The following is a 24,341-nucleotide window of genomic DNA, read 5'->3' on the forward strand; positions in this document are numbered from 1 at the left end:
TCTGTCCCAAAAATAAATAAATGTTGAAAAAAAAAATTAAAAAAAAAAAAAAAGACTGAGCATGATATAGAGCAATGGCTTGCTCTGTATGTCATTTGCTTTGTCATATTAGTCATGCCATGAATAATATCACTGTGTTTCCTGTCTCAGGTTAAGGGCACTGTGACTCCCTTCCCTGGATTTGATGAGCGGGCTGATGCAGAAACTCTTCGGAAGGCCATGAAAGGCCTGGGTAAATTCAACCTTTCTTTTGTTCTTAAAAAAAACATGACATTTGTTTTTCCAAACAAAAAGTCGCTGATTTACAATAAGATTAATTTTAGAATATTTTTATCTGAAATGTGTAGAAAGAGAAAAGATAGGTGAAAGTAACAAAATAGTATGACTGATATACAATATAATCCATCTGTAGAACTGAACAGAAAGTTAAATCCAGCCCCTTTGTTTTTCAACTTTTCAGGTTTACCTGGAAGGCAGCTGATTGAGTAGATAAACAGATATTCCTGAGAGTGGTCAGCTCCGCAGGTCTTTGTTCGCTTTGCCCAATCAGCTGTCTGGTTCTGCAGGCTTCTTGCATTCAGTTGTCTTCTCTTTCCCTGGACTCCTCTCTAGCTACGTGTAATAAACCTCTCATCTCGAGGATTTCTAGACAGAATTCATCCACCGTCCTCAGCCTCCTTCTGCGCTAGTGTCTGTGTGTGGGATCTGCCTTCTCCACACTTGGCTTTGACCCCATCACTTCCCATGCTGAACATCTTGTGAGATTTCCTGTCGTAGCAGGATTAGCGTTAGCTTTCTGGCTGTGCAAGGCCTTCCTTAGTATCCCAGCGCACTTTGTCGGACTCAGCTCACATTAGCCCTCCTTGTATTATCTGCTATTTGTGAAAGCCCTATGTTCCTACTGCTGAGCTTTTCCGTCATCCTAAAAGCCTATCCTCCTTCCTTACATCACTGCCTGACAAAACCCTTCCATCCTTCAAGACTCTTTAGGGGGTCACCTTCTCCATGAAGCTTTTCCCAAACCTCCTTCCATCTGTCGACTATGAGAACCTCCTTTGAAACCCCATTTAACACCTAGACCTCTCCTGAGGCATTTGTCACATTCTGCCTTAGCTCAAGGTTGTCTCTGCGTTTTCTTTTTTCTTTTTACCCTAAATTAGAACTTGAAACCAGGATCTATTTTCCTCCCCTCTTAATCTCCTGTAACACCCAACAGTTGGGCCTTGTGAATAGCCATTATTTGAGTAACTATCTGTTGCAAGAAAACTCAATGCACTGAGTTTTTAACAACTCAGGAGTATTTCCTACTTCACAAAAATGCGTCAAGAATAGGGGGTAGTTTATATTGAAAATATAACATGTTATAAATTATACATTTTATAGTTTAATCAATTATTTAATAAAATCTGTTTTTTGAGGTAAGGAAGTGACCGGGGGGGCTGGTCACAAAGGTTATTGAGACAGTGGGTGTGTGGGAGCCAAGATATAATTTTTGAACATAAATTGCAGGCACCGATGAGGAGAGCATCTTGACTCTGTTGACATCCCGAAGCAATGCTCAACGTCAGGAAATCGCCACAGCTTTTAAAACTCTGTTTGGCAGGGTAAGACTGTACTTCATCCTACGTTAGAATGTAGAGCCCCTCTATGATTTTAAGACTAGTTTGAACTCTATTAGTATTCTTTTGTTAACATCATTTTGTTATTCTGACTTTACTATTCCTTTTTCTTTTTTAGTTTCTTAATATCAGCTGTTGGTTTACAGTGCTCACCCAACTTATCCTCATAATTGTTTCTCCTTGCTTGATGCAAGGCAAGTGCCCCGTGATCCCAAGGTGATAGCTGCCTCTATCCTTCTCTGCTTCCCCCCTGAGGACTGTCTTATTATCTAGTTTCTAGGTGTGAGCCTGTATTACAGTATGTTTTGTTGTGACAGGGTCACAGTCTCAGTTCCCTTTTGGAGTGGTATCTCAATAAAGGAGCTTCTAATTCATTGATTTAAATGCTCTTATTTGATTAACAATGTAACATAAAAATCCCATTTGTTATTTAAATGAATTATTGCCTATTTAAACACAGTTTTGTTATTCTGCAAATTTGTGTTCATCATTTCATTGCAAAATAAATGCAAAGCGCACACACACAAAAAGTATTCTAAGTATAATTTCTAGTTGCCTGTGTGCTGACACTGAAATGGGTAGGGACTACTGCTTTTGTTTTCATCATTATATACACAATTTCTCCATAGTAGCAGCTGTCTCTCAGTGGTCAGGAGCATAATTGTAAACATAATTCCTTATGTATTAAAATATTATTTGATACTGAGAGAAAAAATTGTTTTGTATAGTTATGATAAGCCAGATTTTGTCATTTGTAAAAATGCATTTATGATTTTATTTTGGGGAAATGGTTTTTAAAGATACACATTTCTCAGAACAACATTTTAAAAATATCTCTAACCTACTTTCTAAGAGTTTTCATTTTTTAACTATTGTTGTTAAGAAAAACATCTCATAAGAACAAATGCCTTGATACAGAAGTGGCTTTGCTTTAGCATAAGCTTTAGGTCAGAGGTCAAAGGTGCATATTCAAAACTATGGGGATTTGTTTAACCCGTGCCTTTTTGTACTTGGAGATGGCAATATAAACAATTCATTAGAGCAAAGGGCTACGTTTTATATTTAAGAAGAATCTCCTTAAAATTTCTGCCTGTTTAGCACATTTGTATTTTCTGTGACTTAGGATCTTCTGGATGACCTGAAATCAGAACTGACTGGAAAATTTGAAAAATTAATCGTGGCTCTGATGAAACCCTCTCGGCTTTATGATGCCTATGAACTAAAGCATGCTCTTAAGGTAAAACGTTTACTGAGAGGGACATTCCTGTCATGAATAATATTATTTTGTGTTGGTAATTACATTTATAATTTTTTGAGTTATTTCTGTGAGGGTTTCTTGGGGGACAAAATTGTGTAGGAGGCAATAAGAAGAAAAGGAGGGAGAAAATTACAAGTGTATCATTTAATCTTTTTGTATAGTTAACTCAGTAGTAGTGGTTATTTAAAATTTTAATATTTTTATAGCTTTTTATATTTTCATGCCTGTTTTCTGATTTTGAGATGTGTTTTAAAAATTCCTGATTATGAAATAACAATGTTGTTAATGATTTTAGGTTAAAAAAAATAAAGCTACAGAGCAAATTTTCATATAGGAAAGATTTTCTAATACCCTTTCCTTCTTTCCTGTAGTACTTCTAAATAATAAAATAGGATAATACTAAAATAGTAGCTGGTAAACTTGTTATAATTTCATTGTAGCAAATAACTAAATGTGTATTCCCTTGACTGATGTTTGGAATATTGTATAAATGTGATTACATTAAAACCTTTGTTTCGATCTTTGGGGCAGGAAATAGTACAATTGGTAGTAGATTTTGAATGGGCAAAGTGAGATTTAACAACAAGGAGATAATGTAGCACAGGGATTCTTACTGATGGAGTGGAAGAAAGAAGGGGGCTTATCAAGTTAGGAGGCTTTCTGTGCTTTTTCTCTTTGTTTTTCTATGGTGCTTCTTTTGGAATAAAAATCTCAAGTTATTGAAAAAGGGCCTTTTTGCAGAGTACTTCTGAAATCTCAGCAGTAATTGAAATTCTGCCAGAGCATAAATGTAGATTTTTCAGTGCTTGGTTTTTGGGAAAGAAACAGATATAAAGAGAGTAAGACTTAAATATGCTATCTTTTAAAATTAAGTTCAGCTCTGTTGTTTCCTGTATCTTCTAATTTAGATACGACTTTTATAATCAGAAAAAGGAAAACCAACTAAAATTAGAGTTGACTTTCGAACAACACAGGTTTAAACTGTGTATACATTGATTTGTTATAGTACAGTATGGCTAATGCATTTTCTCTGCCTTATGATTTTCTTAATAACATTTCTTTTCTCTAGCTTACTTTATTGTAATAATACAATGTATAATACATATAGCATACAGAATATGTGCTAATCGACTCTGTGTTCTCAGCAAGGCTTCCAGTTACTGAGTTACGTTTTTGGAGAGTCAAAAGTTATACACAGATTTTTGACTTGGGGGTGGGGTCATTGCCCCTAACCCCCACATTCTTCAAAGTCAACTGTGTTTTCCTAAAATCCAGAAAGCACATCTTAATTCTTTTGTACTGATCTAGTTCCTAATAACTAAGCAATGCTACATTTATTATTTCCTTTGGTACAGAATTTCCCTTCGGAAATTCCACTGATAATTTAATTTGAGGTAGAGGGTTTATGTTTTGAGGTACAGATTTACATAGAGTTTTCATTTTTACTATTTTAGTCTTTTTAATTTCATGTTCATCCGCATGTGCTTTTAAACTATTTAGAGTGAAACTGATATGATTATGAGTTTGTAGAATCTGTTACATGTCATATATCTCACACACACATGCAATAACCATTGTTTTTCATTAGACCAAAAAGGAAAAACATGTCTTTGGAGAAAAAATTAATTTGAAATTTTTTCTTTCTATAACTAATAGAACTTGTATACAGAGAAGTGAATATGATATTGGATAGTTTATATGTTATATTTATGTAATTATGCAATTTGGGTAACATCTATTCTAGAAAATAAATTTCTTTCATCTTATTAACATATTTTCTCTATTAAAAATAAATTTCCAAACAGGGAGCTGGGACAAATGAAAAGGTACTGACAGAAATTATTGCTTCGAGGACACCTGAAGAACTGAGAGCCATAAAACAAGTCTACGAAGAAGGTAAGTGTTTTGAATGTTATTTCCTCTTCATCTCCACTATCATTTTTTCACTTTTCTAAAGTGAGCACAGTTCTTCACAATTACAGGAGGCAGGCCGTACATGATTGCTAGAGGAATGGGTGCGTGAATGAATGACTGAGCAACAATTCAAGATAGTTTTCTTCTTCAGTGAAGAAAAGACTGCTTTTTACTATACCTGTATTTGTTTTGGTACTTAGGAGAATCTTCTGATGAAGATGGAAGTTTACTTTTACTTTGAACTTGCAACTAGCGTAGAGACCTACAGTTTGCTTTTCTTTTACATTAACTTCAAGATGGATGTGGGTTTGCTTCCTGGAGAAAATTAGTTTAGAAGTCAAGAGTTCTCTAAAAGGCCCTTTGGAATTTTGGAAAAGAAACAGTGTCCAAATTGGAATTGATAAAAATGTTTGAGTAAACGTGTCATTTTAGCTAATGGTAATGCTTGAATACTCTGCATTTTAATTTTTTGCCTTGGTGTACCTTTTTGTGTGTGAAAAAATAATCTGTATTTCAATCTGAATGTGAATGGAACCAAGAAAATGAAATAAAAAGTAAAGGTAGAGTGTTCTTTTCTCATCTCCTCAAAGTTTCTGTATCAGACTCTTCGTCCTGACTGAGCAGGAGCAGACTATCCAGATGGTCAGCCTAGTCAACAGACCAACAAGATGAATGCCTTCAGCTAGGAAAATGGGTCCCTATCTTGGAATTAGTTTATTAATCTTGGAGATTATGTTGTAACTCAGCAAGTCAGAACAGTGTGAAATTTATAGCAACTGAATAGTTACCTATTCAGTGCTGGATATTTCTTTCCTGCTTCTCTTTTTATAGTTGGATAGGTCCCAACCACTAAGGCAGAGGGGATACATGTATCTTAACAGCAGAAAATCACATTTGAGCGTTTTTTTTTTAATGTTTTATTATTTATTTTTGCGAGAGACAGAGTGAGCAGAGGAGGGGCAGAGAGAGAGGGAGACACAGAATCTGAAGCAGGCTCCAGGCTCTGAGCTGTTGGCACAGAGCCTGTCGCAGGGCTCGAACTCACAGCTGTGAGATCATGACCTGAGCTGAAGTCAGATGCTTAACTGACTGAGCCACCCAAGCACCCCTAGAGCTTTTAGACCTTTAGAAATAGTGCCAAGCTTTTAACGTTTGTCTGCTTTCAGATAATGATTAAGTATTTAAGTGTCTTTGAGCTGCCTTCAATAGCAGCTGTTTGAAAGTTAGTGAAAAGGGCTTGTAGACTTTTGTAGATACCAGTTCTCCTCTTTACTGTGGCATTATGTTAAATAACTGGAAATAGAGGCAGGAAGGGGCATGTTTTAAAATATCACTGCTATTAACTTTATTTGCTGTAGAGGAAAATATCTCATTAGGGGAAAGAATGGCCATGCCAGAAGAAAAAAAAAACAACTCAGAATTTTAGATTATAGAAGAGCTTCTTTGGAAACTAATTATGTAAAATATTTGAAAGAAAGTAATACAAAGTTTAAAATTATGATCAGTTGTGTTTTGGAGGCTTTCCTGTACCGTCGCTTGTCTACATAACTGCATTGGTTGAGAGCATTTCTAAATGGCTGAGTCATTGATTTTAGCTTGAATCGATAACTTTTGGGAGACTTTAATTTGTTTTCTATCAGCCACTCCTAAAGCATTTGCTTTTAGTCTTTAGAGCACTCAGAGGTGGAGTAGAGAACATTTATACTAATCAAGTATTTCTTTCTTTATGTCTCTTCTATTTGATTAATGGGGCAGGATATCTTTTTTTAGTTGAAAGAAGCTATAAATAAGTATGAAATAATTCTGTTGCAGAATATGGCTCAAGCCTGGAAGATGACGTGGTTGGGGATACATCAGGGTACTACCAGAGGATGTTGGTGGTTCTCCTTCAGGTACTGGGTGGAGAATATTTTACAGTTTGATTAAAAAATCTGAAGCTGGACTGGTCTGAATCTAGTTAAATAGATTTCTAGTACTTGCTTGCCTGTGTTTGTGTTTCAGAATATCTGACCTAAACTATTAATAGCTAGCTAACTTACAGGTTTGTTTGTTTGCTTTTTTAAGTTATCACTATTCTCTTTCATTCATAGGATTTAAAATCAAGAGGGTCAAATTGGTTTTAGACACTGCTGTGTGATGAGTGAAATATTGTAAATTGGTATCTTAAAATCATATTATTCCTAAGAGAAAGAGCTTTGTGTGCACAACCATCAGGTGGAATCAATTTGCCTTTTGAATAAAAATGCTCATGTAATTCAATAATGTGATATTATCTCTTAAAGGCTAATAGAGACCCTGATGCTAGAATTGATGAAGCACAAGTTGAACAAGATGCTCAGGTGAGATGTGATATGTGCTGACTTTATAATGACATATAAATGAAAAAAGAATCCACGCTAATGGAAAATCATAATATATATTGTGATTGCATCTAAAATAATCTTATTTATGGGCCCTATATAAATCATAAGACCCATGTAAGTATGTTTCTCTGATTTTGATGTGGCCAATAAAATATTTTGTCCCCAAACTGAAATGAAATAAAATGAATTACATATAGTGAATTTCACCTAGATATGGTATTTTTTGTGTGATTATGGAAATTCATAATATAGATAATTTTACCAAAAAGCATAGGTATTATTGATTCCATTGCCAGTGAGGCAGGAGGTGGGTGTCTTGACAGGAGAGGATAAAAAAGAGAAAATAAGGTGTTTTAGTGATAAATGGTTTCTGAATATATAGATTACAAGTTATTGTAGTACTTGGGAATTCACCCACCTTTCTTTTGATAGAATTCTGAATAGGATTGTTGTCTTGTCAGCTGCTTTTTAGTGACTCCCAAATGAAATTCTATACTCAAATGGCTTTTAAATCCCAGTATAGTCTTACTGTGGTTAATAAGTAATCAAACAAACTGATGGTAACCTGAGGGGAGGTGAATGGGAGGGTGGGAGGATGGGTGAAATAGGTGAAGGGGATTAAAGAGTATACTTATCATGATGAGCACTGAGTAATATATAGGATTATTGAATCACTATATTGTACACCTGAAACTGATATAACACTGCATGATAACTATACTGGAATTAAAATAAAAAACTTAAAAAAAAATAAGTAATTAAATGTAGGAAATAGTGTTAGGAAATTTTTGAAACATGAGACTAGAAAACTGGAAATTGGTAATGAAAGAATTATTTGCATTCCTAGAATCATATACCATAGTCCTGTCTCTCTGGTCACATGTTTCAATATACAATTCTGATTGTTGGTCCTACACCATTGAAAAAGGAAGGGTCATATTCACTCCTCCAGTTGACTTCTCTATGAAACAACCATTGAATGTGTAATCTGACTTTGGTAATGGGAAAGAGAAGGCGTTAGTATTCTTTTGGGTGGGTTGATTTTGTAATGGCTTTGGAATGTTAGCATCTTTTTGTCTAGCTGGAGACAGAAGGAAAGCAAGTGATCATTTACTGAGGACTGTCTATGCAGTATTTGATGCTTCCCTTACTGTCTGTCCATAAAATGCAAACCTATTGTGTCACAGCCCTATATAAAATATTAAAACTTCAGTGGATCCATTATCTTCAGAGTAAAGTTCAAGCCCTAAATATGGTTTATAAGCCTCTTTGTTATCCCTTGCTTTCTTATGCCTCCAGCCTCTCTTGCTTTCTTTCTCCACCTGCCCCTTCCTCCATCCATTCACCTGACTATTTCCTCTTCAGGAGTCAGTCTTCAGGTTAGCTACTTTTCAGGTCTCCCTGCCTGACCCCTTCAAGTGTATGTCAGGTGCCCTTAGGAAAGACTGTAGAATCTCCAGCTTCCTGTCACAGTCCACCCAACTTATATTGAAGCTGCCTATTCACTTGTCTGCTTACCCAGGGCACTCTGAGCTGTCAGTTTGGTTTGTATCCTCTGGATCTAGCATTTAGTAAGCATTTAGTATATAACTGGTGAATGGATTAGTACGTAATTATGAAGTAAAGGGGATGATTTTCCTCTTATCCATAAGGAAACCGAGGCTCAGGGATTTGAGAATCAATCCCATGGTTCCCACTGACTAGTGGAGCTGGATTCATACCTGTGCCAGTCTAACCCTCAAGCTCTTTCTCTTTCAACTAGACAACAGTCTGTGTTTTTACCTGTTAGTTCCTCTCCCTTGATTCCTGTACCATGTAAAAGGTTTATTAAATGTAGATTTGAAGCACAGGTCTAGCTTAACTCTGCATTCTTGAAGGAAGAAATTTGGCTCCTTGAGGAGAAAGCTCTAGTCATCCCTTCAAACCTGTACTCCTGACTGTTAGAAATGACCTTATTGCTTTCCAAGCATTAATTATTTGTGGGTTTTGTAGGAAACAATGTGATTCTCATACTCCTACTCTCAAGAGTAGGAGTGCTAGATGCTTTTTAGTGGTCACTGTGGAAGAAGCCAACTCTAGTAGTCTCAGATGAATGCAGTGAGTCTTACATTAGCAGTAGGCTGATTTCTCAGCATAGCTGGTGATGTAATGAGAGCATTGCTGCAGTGTGAGGCTAGGGAGTGGAAACAGGGCATTTTTACCTCAATTTCATTGATTTCTCTCCTCAGAGTACTCAGTGTATAGCATTGCTTCTTGGACTTTTAAGTGCAAGTGAATCACCTGGGGATGTCCTTAAAACAGCAGATTCTGATTCAGTAGGTCTGGGTGGAGCCTGGGATTCTGTATTCCTAACAAGCTCTCAGGTGATACCTCTGTGGTTCTGGGACCACATTTTGAGTACCAGGTCTATATAGGTGTCACTTAACTGCTGTGCAGAAGATATGACCATTCAGAACCCTGAAGGGGGGGAAACTTTATACTTCCGAAAACTGTCTTATGAAGTTACTTTAAAATATCCCTGAAATAGAATCCAGGCTTTCTTTACACTTTCGGTGATTAGGAACAACATAGAACATGCTATACGGGCCATCAGTCTTTGATTCTATTTTTTTTTTTCTTAATTTATTTATTTTGAGACAGAGAGGGAGTATGAGCAGGGAGGGGCAGAGAGAGAAGAAGCGAGAGACAATCCCAAGCAGGCTCCATGCTGTCAGCACAGAGCCTGATAGGGGGCTCAATCTCGTGAACCAGGAAATCATGACCTGAGGGAAAATTAAGGATCCAATGCTTAACCACCTGACCTACCCAAGCACCCTGGTTTTTGATTCTTTGAAATGTATTATTATTATTAACTAATTCAGCCTGTTAAAAATAATTATCCTTTCATCCTTAGGAAACAGAACACACCTAATTCTTGTAGCAAGGGCAGCTGGACTGTTCTCACTAATGGGAATTTAAGATTTCTTAATTGAGAGTAAGCTGAGACAAACAAAGGGCACTTGGCCCTTTTATAAGCTTTTGAATTTTTTCTCTACCGATACCTGGCGCTAAGAGGATTCATTCTGTTTCAGGAATTTGATAAGTCACAGTGAGTCATTCACCTGGGAAATTAACATTTTTGTAGATAATCCACTTTACTCTCTTACATTTTTAATGCTTTAAACTGATTTTACCTCTCCCCCCCCCCCCCCGCCCCGACTCTAAATTCTTGTTTCATGCTCATAGAGAAAAAGCTATGCTCTTAGGGGAAGGAGGGGAAAGAGAGGGGAAGGAGAAGGAATCAATGTTTACCAAGTATTTGCTTTTGATGACCTGATACTATTTGATGTAGTCATTATATAAATTACATAATCTGCATTAACGCCTCTGTAGAAATATTATTCCTACTCTGTAGGTGAAAACACTGAGACTCAAGAAGAGATTAAGTAACTCATCTAAGCTCTCACAGATAAGGACAAGGACCAAATCTTTTTTGACTCTAAAACCTTTGCACTGAACCAGGGGTTATCAAACTTAGCTAAACTGTAAAGCCCACTCTGAGGGAAGAGGGGAGGATGAAAAGGTGTGAGGGTCCTTCATCCAGAGCAGCTCCGTGGATATTTGCCATCCTCATTTAGAAGAAAGGACTCTTACATTCAAACAAGACAAAACCAAAACTTTAAAAAATCATTGTTCCAGGGCGCCTGGGTGGCTCAGTCAGTAGAGCGTCTGACTTCAGCTCAGGTCATGATCTCATGGCTCCTGAGTTCAAGCCCTGCGCTGGGCTCTAATGCTGACAGCTTGGAGCCTGGACCCTGCTTCGGATTCTGTGTCTCCCTCTCTCTCTCTCTGCCCCTTCTCTGCTTGTGCTCTCTCTCTCTCTCTTTCTCTCTCAAAAATAAATAAACATTAAAAAAACTTTTTTTAAAATCATTATTCCATGTGAAGATTATCATTACTGCATATGATTTACTCAGTAGTTTTAGAATATGTATTGATCTAAAACATAATTCTTTTAAGAAAATTAAGAGATTCTAGTTATTTTTTTTTTAATGTTACTTATTTTTGAGAGAGAGAGAGACGGAGTGTGAGAAGGGGAGGAGCAGAGAGAGAAGGGCACACAGAATCCGAAACAGGCTCCAGGCTCTGGGTTGTCAGCACAGGGCCTGATGTGAGGTTCAAACTCATAAACTGTGAGATCATGACCTGAGCTGAAGTCGGACACTTTATCAACTGAGCCACCCAGGCACTCCAAGAGATTTTAAATATTTTGCAAATTATTTCCATATTACAGGCCTAACTCTGCCATACCTGCTAGAGAAAATTTCTAGAAATATGGAATAGTTGTTCAGAAAGGAGTACTTCAGTAATGCTTGCAGGATTGTGTAGAATGCACCCCCTCTTTTAGGTGTCAATGTGTATGTATACCTTATCTATGTGTAGAAAACGTTGTAGAGGTAGTAACCGATATCTTTAGGATATTGGCATTCATGGTAATTTTTTTTATTTGTTTTTTTTTCTTTCGTTATATAAAATTTCTCAGTGAACATGTGTTATTTTTGTAATTAGGTTTAAAAGTTATTTTAAGACAGGTCTATAACACCATGATGTAGTTCTAAAATTTAGATACTTGCACAACTTTCGTTGTAACTCTTCAGTTCTGAAGAACATGCTCGCATGACCAGGATTGGTATTATTTATTTTTATCATTAAAATAAGTCATTTTCAAAATTGAGTGTAAAGATGTGACTCATTTTTTAAAATTTCCTGGAAATATAACAAAAACTAGATCTATCTCACCATAATCTACATTTTTAAACACACTATGATCAAAATTTCTACATCTAAACACGTGCTGTGATCTCATCACCTTCTGTCCTTATGTGGTATGCCACTTGTGAGCATAAAGCAGCTGAAGGCTCAGCAAATTGCATTTGTCTTGGCTTAATAGGTATACTTACCTGGAAATGAATAAAAGGGTAGTGTAGACATTTTAAAGATTGATGCATTGGGTTTTAATAAATTATCCACATCTCAGTAAGTGGGATCAGGTTTAATGATGATGTTTATATATGATTTTATTTTATTTTTTTAGCAATTATATGAATACTAAAAACCATATAGTCTCCATTTAAGAAGTAAATCTGGACAAACTATTCAACAAGTATATGTTAATTGCCTGCTGTATGCCAAGTGTTGTGATCTACCCCCAACCTTTTAAAAAGTCATTGTGATCTTTTATTTTTATTTTTTAAATGTGCATTTGTTTATTTTTGAGAGAGAGAGAGGCAGAGAATCCCAGGCAGGCCCCATGCTTTCAGTGCAGAGCCCGACCTGGGGCTTGAACCCACTAATGCTGAGATCATGACCTGAGCTGAATTCAAGAGTCGGACACTTAACTGAATGAGCAACCCAGGCTCACCCCCCACCCCCATTGTGATCTTTTAGAAATGTGAAAGCTCTTTGTAGCTAGTTTTGGTTAAACTGTAGTTGAAAAGGGAAAATATGGAGTTTATTTTTTTATCATGTGTTCCTGAATAGCTGCTGAGTAAGCAAAACAGAAAATGTAGACCATTTAGCTTCTAGTTAAATTCTTTCCCAGTCTGTAAGTGGATGTGTCAAGAGTGAAGTGATCAGAAATTTCTGCCAACCACACCATTGCCCCTGCAAGACACAGCATGGTAGACATTTTGAGACTGTTTAACCTTGCCCCATTGTTGTGCTTTATTCCTTTGACTCACTAATCTGTGGCACAGTTCAGTGGCAAGCTCCAAAGTAGCTCCATACTCACCTCATTGAGTTTAGGAAACAGAAATGGAAAGTGTAAGATGGTGAATCAGGCACATTAACGTACAGGGAATAAAACACAGGTATGATTCAGTACCTGGAAATGAGAGGGAGGGACAATATACTAATTGAGGTTGAAATTTTCACAGGCTTTGTTTCAAGCTGGAGAACTGAAATGGGGGACAGATGAAGAAAAGTTTATCACCATCTTTGGAACACGAAGTGTGTCTCATTTGAGAAGGGGTGAGTGAAAAAAAAATGTGTATGCTGCTGGTACTTTGGTTAATTTTGAAAGTACAGGAGCCAGTGTGCCAAAATATGTACTGTTTAACAGACACTTACTGAGTGAATCAGTTTTTATATTTCTTCCTTTTGGTAGCCATGAGAAATCTCACAATTCTCTTTGCTGCTCTTGTGTTTACAGAACTAGAGATCCTTAGTTCCCCCTTTGCAATCAGAGGGTGAGGAGGGAGCTAGGCCTCTAGATTGTCACTCTCATTGTCACAAATCACTGAGCTGTGTGTGGTTCACTTCAGTATTTCCTCCTAAGTAGTGGGATGCATGACCTCATCTCCAGACATTCATCAGTTCTTGTGGTATCAAGTGGGAATGAGTTCAGTGGCCTTACTAATCGGGGCTTTAAAAATTGGCTTTTCTGTAGGTAGCATTCCTTGGCTGATTTGGCAAGATCTGGGCTCTTTTTGTTTTTCTGCACCACTGTCCTTGGTATTTTGGGGTTTTCTTTCTCATGCTCTGTACCTCATTGTCACAGGATGGCTACTGAAGCTCCAAATTTATCAACCACTTTAATAGCAAGAAGAAAGGGACAAACTAATCATACCTGTTTATCACTTAAAACAAATTTTTTTTTCAATGTTTATTTTTTAGAGACAGAAAGCATGAGCAGAGCACAAGCAGGGGAGGGGCAGAGAGAGAGAGGACTGAGGATCTGAAGTGGGCTCTGAGCTGTCAGCACAGAGCCTGACGTGGGGCTCGAACTCATGAACCATGAGATCATGACCTGAGCCCAAGTTGGATGTTTAACCAACTGAGCCACCCAGGGGCCCCTGTTTATCACTTTTTAATAAGGAAAGAAAAATTTCTCAGAATCCTCTCCAGCAGATTTACCTTTGGGTCTCATTGGTTGTAACTAGTAAGTAGAGGCCAGGAAATCAGTGAACAAAGAACATTTATAACCCGTTGTTGAGGGCTTGCCGTATTGAGGCTCTACAACAAAGTCCAGGTTCTGTCAGCAAGGAAAAAGGGGAGATTTGTGTTCAGTAGGACAATACATGCTTACAGTAAATACCTTCTTTCCTTGCAGAACGATCTTTACATGATTAAGAAATTATTTTCCTTTCTTATAGTGTTTGATAAATACATGACTATATCAGGATTCCAAATTGAGGAAACGATTGACCGAGAGACTTCTGGTAATTTGGAGCAACTACTCCTTGCTGTTGGTAGGTAGTTTTACAATGTATATAAAATTTATGGTGTTAAGAGCTAAAGCATTTATTCAATTGAAGGTGTATCTGAAAAGAACCACTTCTTTCTTTATGAAAAGAAGGTCTTATGATATTTGGGTGAAGCAAACTCCTCAATTTCCAATTCAAAGTCTGTTTTGATGTTGGAAATGAATTAATCTGGTTAGTTCATCTAATCCCATGGAAATACTGAAACAATTGTTTGAAAGTCATTTTGAAGCTGCATTAAAAATATGACTATTTTATTATGAATCTGAAGTGTGAGCATTATCTCAGAGGCTTTTAAATATTTCAGATTCTTGTGAATTTTAGTATTCTTTTGAATACTGTCCTCACAACTTTGAGGCTGACTGAGATATTGGAATCTGAGTTAGAAAAAGTATCTTTTGTATGATGGAAGATATAATAGTGGTTATTTTCAAATTAATTTAGAAATTGGTTTCAGCTAAATATTCAGAATGATCTAGAAACATTGAAGAACTGAGTTTGTATATACTCTCTAAATCCAGGGAGAATCTAGTTTGTGAGCTCCCAGTGGCCCTAGTTTTCATATGGGTTTGGAGTGAACCTGTCTGCTGTTTGTTCTGAGTACTTGGCATTGATCTCAAGTTCTGTGCTGTTGTCTGGAGACTAAGCTAATGACGTTCATGAACCACCACTAATAGTAGCCTTTGATTTGACTTCCGCAGTTAATGAATTTTAAAAGAAAACTTTTAGACAGCCCCTTCATAATTACAATAGATTTGACATAATGACATTTTTAGTTACTGGTGGCTGTTTTGTTTAAGTGTTGGAAAAGAGAGAATAACTCCACAACCCCCAATTCATGGATTGTTATTTCTGTATATTAAGAAATTTTCATATGGATAGTTTCTGAAGTGGAGCCAACTGAGGTCTGAGCAGCCCTTAAACAGAGTAGATACATATATGTTCAGGGAAGATACTCTTTTTCTCTTATCCGTTTATCTGGGTGTTTCTACTGAGTTGGGTAAGTCTCATGCTGCTCTATGTAAATCATGGATATTAAAGAATATGGAGAGAATACCTAGGTTAAGACTATAGAAAGATAGTCTAAGATTTGTTGAAGATTAGATAGAGTGGTTACCTTGTGTTATTTGCTTGAATGTGTTGGATTTAAAACTTCTAGGATGCCTGTATAATTTATTGAAGATGAAGAAAGTTGTGGGTAATAGCCCAGGCCACCCAAACTGTGATAGCAGACAGGTACTCATAGAACAAAGGGGAGTTGAAAAACTCACGTGCCCTGTCCTACACACCTTTCTATGTAGAACTCAGAACTTTAAGTAAATCTCAACCCAGTTGGTAAGAAAATACTTGGCGAATAAGGAGATCAGATCAGCTTGCAAATGAGCAGTTTTTTAACCTATGTTACTTTTATATTTGTAAATAAGTAGAGCAATAAGCATGAGGCAACTTTTGGTTTTTAATTACTTAATTCTTTTCCTATCAGAATAGCATCTGACCGTTGTATTATTTATTTTCTTAGTGAAATCTATTCGAAGCATACCTGCCTACCTTGCAGAAACCCTCTACTATGCTATGAAAGTAAGTGCATACCTGGAATCTTCCATCTAACTAATTTATCTTTCTAGTTATCTTTGCATATTATTATGATTTAAATGATAGACTTTGGGTTTTTTTATTCCCCTTAAAACATGCTACCAAATTGTTTTACTTTATTGATTCATCCTAACTCAGGAGAGTTTGATGCCATATTTGACATTTTTAAACAATGTGCCTCTCTCTTTTTCCTTATTAAAGGGAGCTGGGACAGATGATCATACCCTCATCAGAGTCGTGGTGTCCAGGAGTGAGATTGATTTGTTTAACATTAGGAAGGAGTTCCGGAAGAATTTTGCCACCTCTCTTTATTCCATGATTAAGGTAGTAGAATCTTTCTTTAAATTATGTTCAGAAATACAGAGCAGACCAATAGATAGCAGGTAAGACATGGATGAGAGAACCCAGTTCTTGCTTAAAGTTTATAGTTTTAGTCATGCGATTAGAGCTATGACTTATGAAACTTGGCATAATGTTTTCTAAAGTCCCGATGATGGCTCCCAAGTGAAAGATTGGCTCTTGGTAAGGCTTGAGGCTTGTGGTGAGCCTAGCAGCATTATTTAGTAGTGGTGACAGATGACTCAACAAACCCAACCCCTGCCCCTGATGATAAGGTGTTTGTTCTTTCTCTCTTTTATCAGTTCCAGCTGTCTTTATTAGTTCCTCCTTCCTCCCATATCAGACTTTCCTTTCTTTATTGTCTGTTATCAGCTTGTCTGTGGTATTGGTTCATAGTTCAGGAAAGAACCAACCAGGTTATATCAGAAATAAGTAAAGAGCTTGGGTATTACTATCATTTTTGTCTCTTTAAAAGCAAGGGAGACTGTGGCCTAAATTTAAAGTTGGCTTAAGGGCTTTTGACTTTCTTTCCTTTCTCTCTTTTCACTCTCTCTTCTTTCTTTCTTTTAATAAAGGGGAAAGTGGGCCATATGCAAAGCAGGATCTCAACTGAGCAAGCTTTGAACTTTGTGTGTGTGTGTGTGTGTGTGTGTGTGTGTGTGTGTGTGTATGGTGTGGATGGGTTGAAGGACTCTGGAGAGTTCTTGCATGCACTCTGAGCTTGAAAGATTATCCTACATATCTGTATATGAGATAAGCAGAGGTAAAGCTTATCCTGCTCCTCTGTCTTTGAAGCAAAGACATAACAGCCACACAGTCCCAGGATTGCCCCCCTTAGCCAGACACATAGTATATGATAGAAACTTAGAGGTTTAGAAACCTTGATTTTAATATCATTGTAAAATCTTCCTTGTTCTCTGTATTACTAACTGAAGAAGAGCGTACTTCATTGTCTTAGAGCTGTGCCTTTAAGGGGTGCAATTAGAAATTAAACATATGTTACATTGGTAGGAAACTCCTGGTATAACATTCCTGATGTGAAAGTCACATACACAGAGATTATCCACTTGAGAGAAAAGTCACATGAATAAAACTTTTTGCCAGACATTTAGTTTTTTATTTTCTGAGACTTGTGTGACTCACAGAGCTTAACGGAGTACATTTGGGTTTCAGGGTGATACGTCTGGGGACTATAAGAAAGCCCTCTTGCTGCTGTGTGGGGGAGAAGATGACTGAGGTACCAGCTGGAAAGAGATTCCTGTGCCGTGCCTGCCACCGCCGCCATGACCTTCCTTCACATCTCGCTGCACTTTCTGTATGCTGGTGCTTGACACATTGCCTTATTCATACTAGTATGCTAATGACCAAAACATACATGTTGCAGAAGAAAAATAGTGGTGCTTCTTTCTGATATTCAGTTAAGATCCTTCTCTTTGTTTATTATAGTACTGAAGTGTACTTATGTTACTAAAGTCTAAAGTCTGTGTCATTTATACTTTCTTTTAAAAGATGAGACTGCTTTTAGCCTTTTTAAAAAACTTCATTTATATTAAATTGATAACCGTATTTCCTTAATCGGAACTCTAGCCTTGAAATTATGAACTCCTGGAAGTGTTACTAATCAAGTTTGCTACTAAATTAAACCTGGTTTAATTCAAAAGATTGCATTCAAAAGATTAATGAAAAATAAACATTTCCTTCCTCCTGAATTATCTGTATGTGTTCAGAAAAATTTTTTTTAAATCATTTTTATTTGAGTATGGTTGGTACAATGTTACATTAGTTTCAGGTGTACAACATGGTGATTCAGCAACTCTACAGGTCATGCGGTGCTCACCACACATGTAGCTACTACTGTTAGCATAGAATGCTATTACAAAACCAATGATTATATTCCCTATGCTGTGCCTTTTATTCCTATGACTTCTTCATTCCATCACTGGAAGTCTGTATCTCCCTCTCCCCTTCACCCATTTTGCCCATCCCTTTGTCCTTCTCCTTTCTGGTAACCATCAGTTTGTTTTCTGTACTTAAGGTCTGGTGCTGCTTTTTGTTTCTTTGTGTATTCATTTGTTTTTTAGATTCCACATATGAGTGAAATGATATGGTATTTGTCTTTCTCTCTCTGACTTGTTTCACTGAGCATAATACCATCAGCAATGATATCTTTTTCCAAGCTAGTCATTGGCAATGGTGTCACCTGACAGCTGAATTTGCAGTTGACTTTTGGGTGATAAACGTGAATTGCAGCTGCATCCCTCTGCATGTGGAACGAGAGAGAGGTTAAGGGGTCTCTGATTGATTTATAGCATATATAGCATCAATTAAGGTGATGCTTAGGATGCTAGTTGCTTAGTAGAAAAGCTATTTTAAAACAGCCTAAAAATTAAAATAAAATAAAACAACCTAAAAATTCAGAGCATACTTTTCTCTTTCCTATTATTAACTTGTTTTTCCTATTTTCATCTGCTACCTTCTTTGAGATAAAAAAGCAGACAACATCTGTTAGAAAGAAGCAGTTTCTTTCTTTCTTATAATATTTACCTTTCAGTTTTCTGCTTTCAAACTGCTTCTTGAATTGGTGTCAGTTTCCTTTTTTGCACTGACACCCTTAGGTAAGCATTTTTTTAAAGCATGTGATTGCTAATAATAAGACATTTTTATAAGTGGACTGCTCTCCCTTTGAAAATTTTTAAGTAGTAATTTGTTCTTGTTACAACCTTGGCTGCTAATCAGAATAACCATGGGGCCTTAAAAATTATATGTACATATAACATTGCTTTTTTTTTTCCATAAGCAATTCTGATGCAGAGCCAAGTTGAGAATCAATTGCCTACATATTTTGTTTCCAGTTTTATTCGGATATAATTGACATGCATCACTGTGTAAGTTTAAAGTATACAGCATAATGAGTTGACTTACATATATATTGCGAAAGGATTACCATAATACATTTAGTTAACATCCATCATCTCATATAAATTAAAAAAAAGTTTTCTCCTTGATGATAATTCTTAGGATCTCTTAACTTTCAAATATGTGAGATCACACAGTGTTAAGTGTTGTACATTATATCCCCAGTACTTACATATCTTATAACTAGAAATGTGTACCTTTTGACCACTTTCACCCAATTACCCCGTTCCCCATTCCCCACCTCTGGTAACCACAAATCTGATCTCTTTTTCCATAACTTTGTTTTTTTGTTGTCATTTTTTGGATTCCACATGTCACAGAAGTCATAGAGTATCTTTTCTCTGACTTATTTCACTTAGCATAATGTCTTCAAGTTTCACTTATGTTGTCACCGATGACAAGATTTCCTTCTTTTCTATGGCTGAATAATAGTGTGCTGTCTATATATATCACATTTTCTTTATCCATTCATCCACTGATGGAAATTAGGTTGCTTCTGTGTCTTCGCAATTTGTCAATAATTCTGCAATGAATATGGACTTGTCTCTCAAATCTTTGTAATTGTTCAAGCAGCCTACTTTTATTCTTAGTGGCTCCCAGGATTTGAAGGTGCACCAAGACCATTTAGGGTCCTAAAGGGTGGTGGGGGTGAATCTCAGTCATTACCTAGATTCAGGCTAATTGGAATCCAGATTCTCAGGCAGAAGCTTTTAAAGCATGTAAAAATCCCCTTTTTAGGGGAAGACTGGGAGATGGGCATTTCGGTTTGCTTTCTCTACGCTGAGTCCTAGGGTGACGGCCAGTTAAGAACTGTTTCTTAGTTTGGTACACTCTCACTGAACTGGTGAGCAGAGCCCTCCAGGCCTCCAGAGCCAGGCTATCAAGGGATGTGTCCTCTGGCAGTAGTCACAAAAGCCGGTGCACCATACATCTACACAAACTCCTTTCTTGGACACCAGGAACCTGGAGTGGGGCAAGGGAGGGAATGAAGATGGCACCTGCCAGCCTCCCTGGTTTGTGGAGAGAATTTTAGTCAGCTTCTAGGTGTATTTTTGATTAGAATCCTACCCCTTATGGGGCGTCTGTGTGGCTCAGCCAGTTAAGTGGCTCAGGTCATGATCTCACGGCTCGTGAGTTCGAGCCCTGCACGGGGCCCAGCATTGGGCGCTGTGCTGACAGCTCGGAGCCTGGAGCCTGCTTGGGATTCTGTGTCTCCCTCTCTCTCTCTGCCCCTCCCCTGCTCATATTCTGTTTCTCTGTCTCTCAAAAATGAATTAAAAAAAAAAAAGAGAGAGAGAATCCTACTTGTTAGGCCCCAGCTATGAAGATAAGCTAATAGGCTTCTTTCACAGAAAGACTGGGCACTATTCACTCTGCTGTCTCTGTGCTATGCCCTGGGGTGGGTGGCTGGGTAAGAACTACTTCACCATTTGTAACAGCCCTTCAGCCATGAGCACAAGCCATGCCGACTACTAGAACCAGGTAATTGGGAGGTGTCCCCTGGGTGGCAGCTGTAAAAATCAGACGAGTGCACAAGCTCCCATCCAGGAGTCCCAGTGAACCACAGCAAGGCAGGGGAGCTGCAATGATAGTGCCCACTGGCCTCTGTCACTGGAGAGCACTTCAGCAGGCCCCTAGGTGTGTGTTAAACCAGAAGCCTGCCCCTCAGGCTGAAGCTCCAAGACAGGCAAATAGGCTTCTTTAACAAAAAGCCTGAGGGTGTGTTTCGGTCTAGTGTCTCTGCGTTTGGGTGTGGTCGCCAGTCGTGCACCATCGCTCCCTTTGTCCCAGTCTCCTGGGACCCACGAATACAAGCCCTTGTGGTCCCTAGAGCCAGGTGACCAAAGGGTGTCTCCTGGGTGGCAGCCTTAAAAGCAGGCACCAGACTGTGTGCAACTCCTCTCTGAGGGACACTGACGATCTGGGTCACACAAGGGGAGAATGAGAAGACTGGTCTTTGGAGAGGATTACAGTCAGCCTTTAGGATGTGTGTTCATTTGCAAACCTGCTCCTCATGTTACAGAACCAGGCTGGAATGCTGCCAGAAAAACCTAGCGGCACTCGGAGATCGTGGTGGATCGGAGATTTATTTAACACCAGTGGGCTCAGAGGAGACTGTTTCTCCAAAGGTCTGAGTGCCGAGTGCAAGTGGGGAGGGTAATTTATAGTCGTCAGCTTCCATATCTGTGGGGGTTTTTGTGCACACAGCAAACAAAGGAAGAAGAACCCGGAGGAGGGGTCTCTACACTAGAGACTAGAGTCTGTTTTAGCCTTGTCGGCCATCTTTGGCATACTTTATTCACTTCTCCAACATTCCCCCTTTGATGCCTTTTAAAAAAACTTTTAGAAGGCACCACCTTTCAGTTTTACAGGTTGGTACTCTCGGAAGGCTAACATACATGCAGTAGTTTGGTGAGCAACACCAAAGTGTTTTCAATAAAACATACCAGGGCATTCAGTATACAGGGGCTGATGGATACAAGTAAAATTATGGAGAGGAGGGGCCCTGCCAGGGCAGGAAGCCAGGATGCCCAATCTGTGAGATCCCATCCTTTCCATTGATTGATACTTTCCTGTTGTCTACGTTGAATTCTTTCCTTGGGTTCCTTAACCGTAGTTGTAACTATTCCTGACTGGTTTACGAAATAGCAACATTCCTCCCTCAGAAAGATGCAAGTCCCTCCTTTTTCTGAAGTGAGGAGATAGAGGGACTTGCCTATTTTGGAGGGTCACTGCCGCCCTCCAAAGAGAGTTTATTTGGCTTTGTAAGGTTACCAGAGAATCTGCCACCCATTCCATGTCTTCATTTATCTCTTGAGATAGTCTGTGGTATAGTCCTACAGATGAACCTATGCCTCCTATTGCGGTTTCTATTCCTGTTGCAATTCCTGCTACTATCAGAACGGGTAGCAGGACTGTCTGTTTAGCCTGGGACTTGGGGCTAAAGGCTGTTAGGAGCTGATCTACAGTGTATATGGGTATCTCTGGAGTTAGGAAGTTGGAATAACATATCTGAGTCCAGTTGGCCTCTAAGCATTGGTAGGCTGAATTAGAACACAGATAGAACACCCCAGGGATTGAACACAGGGTTGCATTCCTCTTTAAGGTTATATTTCTTCTGTATAGAGGGGTACTGTTCATACCTTCAGGGACTGTACAGACTAGATTGTCGGCATTTGTGAGAAAGATACCAGTGGCCAGGGGTCCAATTAAGACAGAGGTGTTGGTTTTGAGATTTTCAGGAGCTTCCCAGGTCAAAGGGATGGGAGTGGCTAAGTAAGCCCTCTGGCTGAGGGGCAAGCACATCCAGCAGGTTTGGGTGTGATTATCTATTTTATGGAGGACTTATAGAGTAGTGTTGGCCCAATGCTGGAATGGGGAATTGGTAAGCATCTGGTTGACGGCTGAAAGTTTCAAACCTTGGTAGGCTGCCAGGGGAGTGGTCACTTTTATGGCTTGTATTACCCTATCCTGGGTGTCTTTTATAACTTCTTGAAGGGCCCTGTCTTTCACTCCTCCCCCGTCTGAGATCCCCCATTGAGGAAGGTAAGTGTGGCAAGCTTGCTTCCCTCTCTGGAGGCCCTTGTTGTGATATGGGTTCCTGACATTTTGGGTTATCGCTATGGTCCAATACTTAGTCCTTGGGGCACCGGGTGACTGACAGAGAGTGGGTGTTTTCCTCTTGAAGCAATCTTTGTGGAGGGAGGTGAAGGCACTGAACACCCTTGACCCCATTATTGTCATATAACAATCCTGGGGGCAAAGTAGGTAAGCGGCAGTTGTAAGGGTGAGAGAAGTTATCATAATATACAGGAAATACTTAATAATCCTCTCATCCAGAGGAGGTATGTAAGACCCAGTATGCATCTTTTGTCCCACGTCTAGCTTGTTGGTGTAGTCTCTATCAGCCCAAACAGTAAGAAGTAAGATTAGGGCTATTACACCAGTAAGGGGCAAGGGCTGGCAGAGCTGCATCCAAACCCCTGGGCTAGGTTCATGCATTGATTCCTCAAGCTTTTGCCGTGCCCAGGCCAGCCAGCTTCCCTGGAGCAGGGCTGGAGGTCTCAGGGGCCAGTTTCCCTTTTGAGGGTCAGTTTAAGCAGGTTGACTAGATCTGGATCACTTTCCCAGGTTGTAGGTTCTTCTGAGTTGGCCTTCTTAACTCTGGAGCGATGGACCCATGGGATGATACCTGTAGGAGTATCACGTGTACAGCCTGTAGGCTGTAGGAATTGTTAAAATAACAGTATGGGGCCCTGTCCACTGTGGTCTAAGAGGTTACCTCTTCCAATCTTTAACCCACACAGAGTCTCCTGGCTGAAAGGGGTGAACAGGGGTCCCTAAGGAAATTGGGGCCCTCTCTATGGTGTATCTCTGTAACTTATTTAGGACTGCCCCCAAGGTCTGGAGCTGTTCTCTTATTCCCTTGTCTCCAAGCTGGTGTAGGTCTCCTGGGAGTTTTCCTAAACATGGAGGGGGGTCACCCATATAATAACTCAAAAGGGGAGAATCTCAGTGCCCCAGGCATGCATCGGACACGCAGGAGGGCCAGCGGTGGTCAATCTGGCCATGGGAGATTAGTCTCTTGGTGGAATTTAGCCAGGGTTTCCTTGAGGGTGCTATTCATCTGCTCTACTTTCCCTGAGCTCTGGGGTCGGTAAGCAGTGTGTAGTTTCCAGGTAATGTTGAGGGACTTTGTCAGGGTTTGTATAATGTCTGCCACAAATGCAGGTCCGTTATCACTGTGTATGGTTAAAGATAGACCAAACCGAGGCACAATCTCCCGTAGAAGGGCTTTGGCCATCTCGCGACTTTGTTCTGTTCTGGTTGGGAATGTTTTGACCCATCCCGAATATGTGCAGATTATTACAAGAAGGTATCTGAACCCTTTATTTGGTTGCATGTCAGTGAAGTCCACCTCTAAGTCTTTGAAAGGGGCAGCCCCCATCTTTTGTGTGCCAGGCGGGGGCTGTGGGGCAGACCAAGCATTGTTTTTGGCACACATTACACATTATTCACTGACAGCTCAGCATAATGCCGGCAGCTGGCTGATACAGTAGTTCTTTTTGAGGAGGGCTTCTAGTGCAGTTTTCCCTAG

General features: G+C 38.9%; 1 protein-coding gene across 1 annotated transcript in view; it reads left to right on the forward strand.

Moving 5' to 3' along the window:
- Window positions 1-18,036, forward strand: part of ANXA5 (annexin A5) — a 30,284-nt gene extending 12,248 nt beyond the window's left edge. Inside the window, exons 3-13 of the mRNA XM_040474675.1 lie at window positions 151-232; window positions 1,510-1,604; window positions 2,743-2,856; window positions 4,683-4,773; window positions 6,604-6,683; window positions 7,074-7,130; window positions 13,070-13,163; window positions 14,288-14,383; window positions 15,915-15,973; window positions 16,190-16,312; window positions 17,501-18,036. Coding sequence (XP_040330609.1) covers window positions 151-232; window positions 1,510-1,604; window positions 2,743-2,856; window positions 4,683-4,773; window positions 6,604-6,683; window positions 7,074-7,130; window positions 13,070-13,163; window positions 14,288-14,383; window positions 15,915-15,973; window positions 16,190-16,312; window positions 17,501-17,563 — 954 coding nt within the window. The 3' untranslated portion in view covers window positions 17,564-18,036. The remainder of the gene's footprint in view (window positions 1-150; window positions 233-1,509; window positions 1,605-2,742; window positions 2,857-4,682; window positions 4,774-6,603; window positions 6,684-7,073; window positions 7,131-13,069; window positions 13,164-14,287; window positions 14,384-15,914; window positions 15,974-16,189; window positions 16,313-17,500) is intronic.
- Window positions 18,037-24,341: the final 6,305 nt, after the last annotated feature.

The sequence above is a fragment of the Herpailurus yagouaroundi genome, unplaced genomic scaffold, assembly GCF_014898765.1.
Source record: "Herpailurus yagouaroundi ecotype Mexico unplaced genomic scaffold, PumYag 28, whole genome shotgun sequence".
Lineage (NCBI taxonomy): Eukaryota > Metazoa > Chordata > Mammalia > Carnivora > Felidae > Herpailurus > Herpailurus yagouaroundi.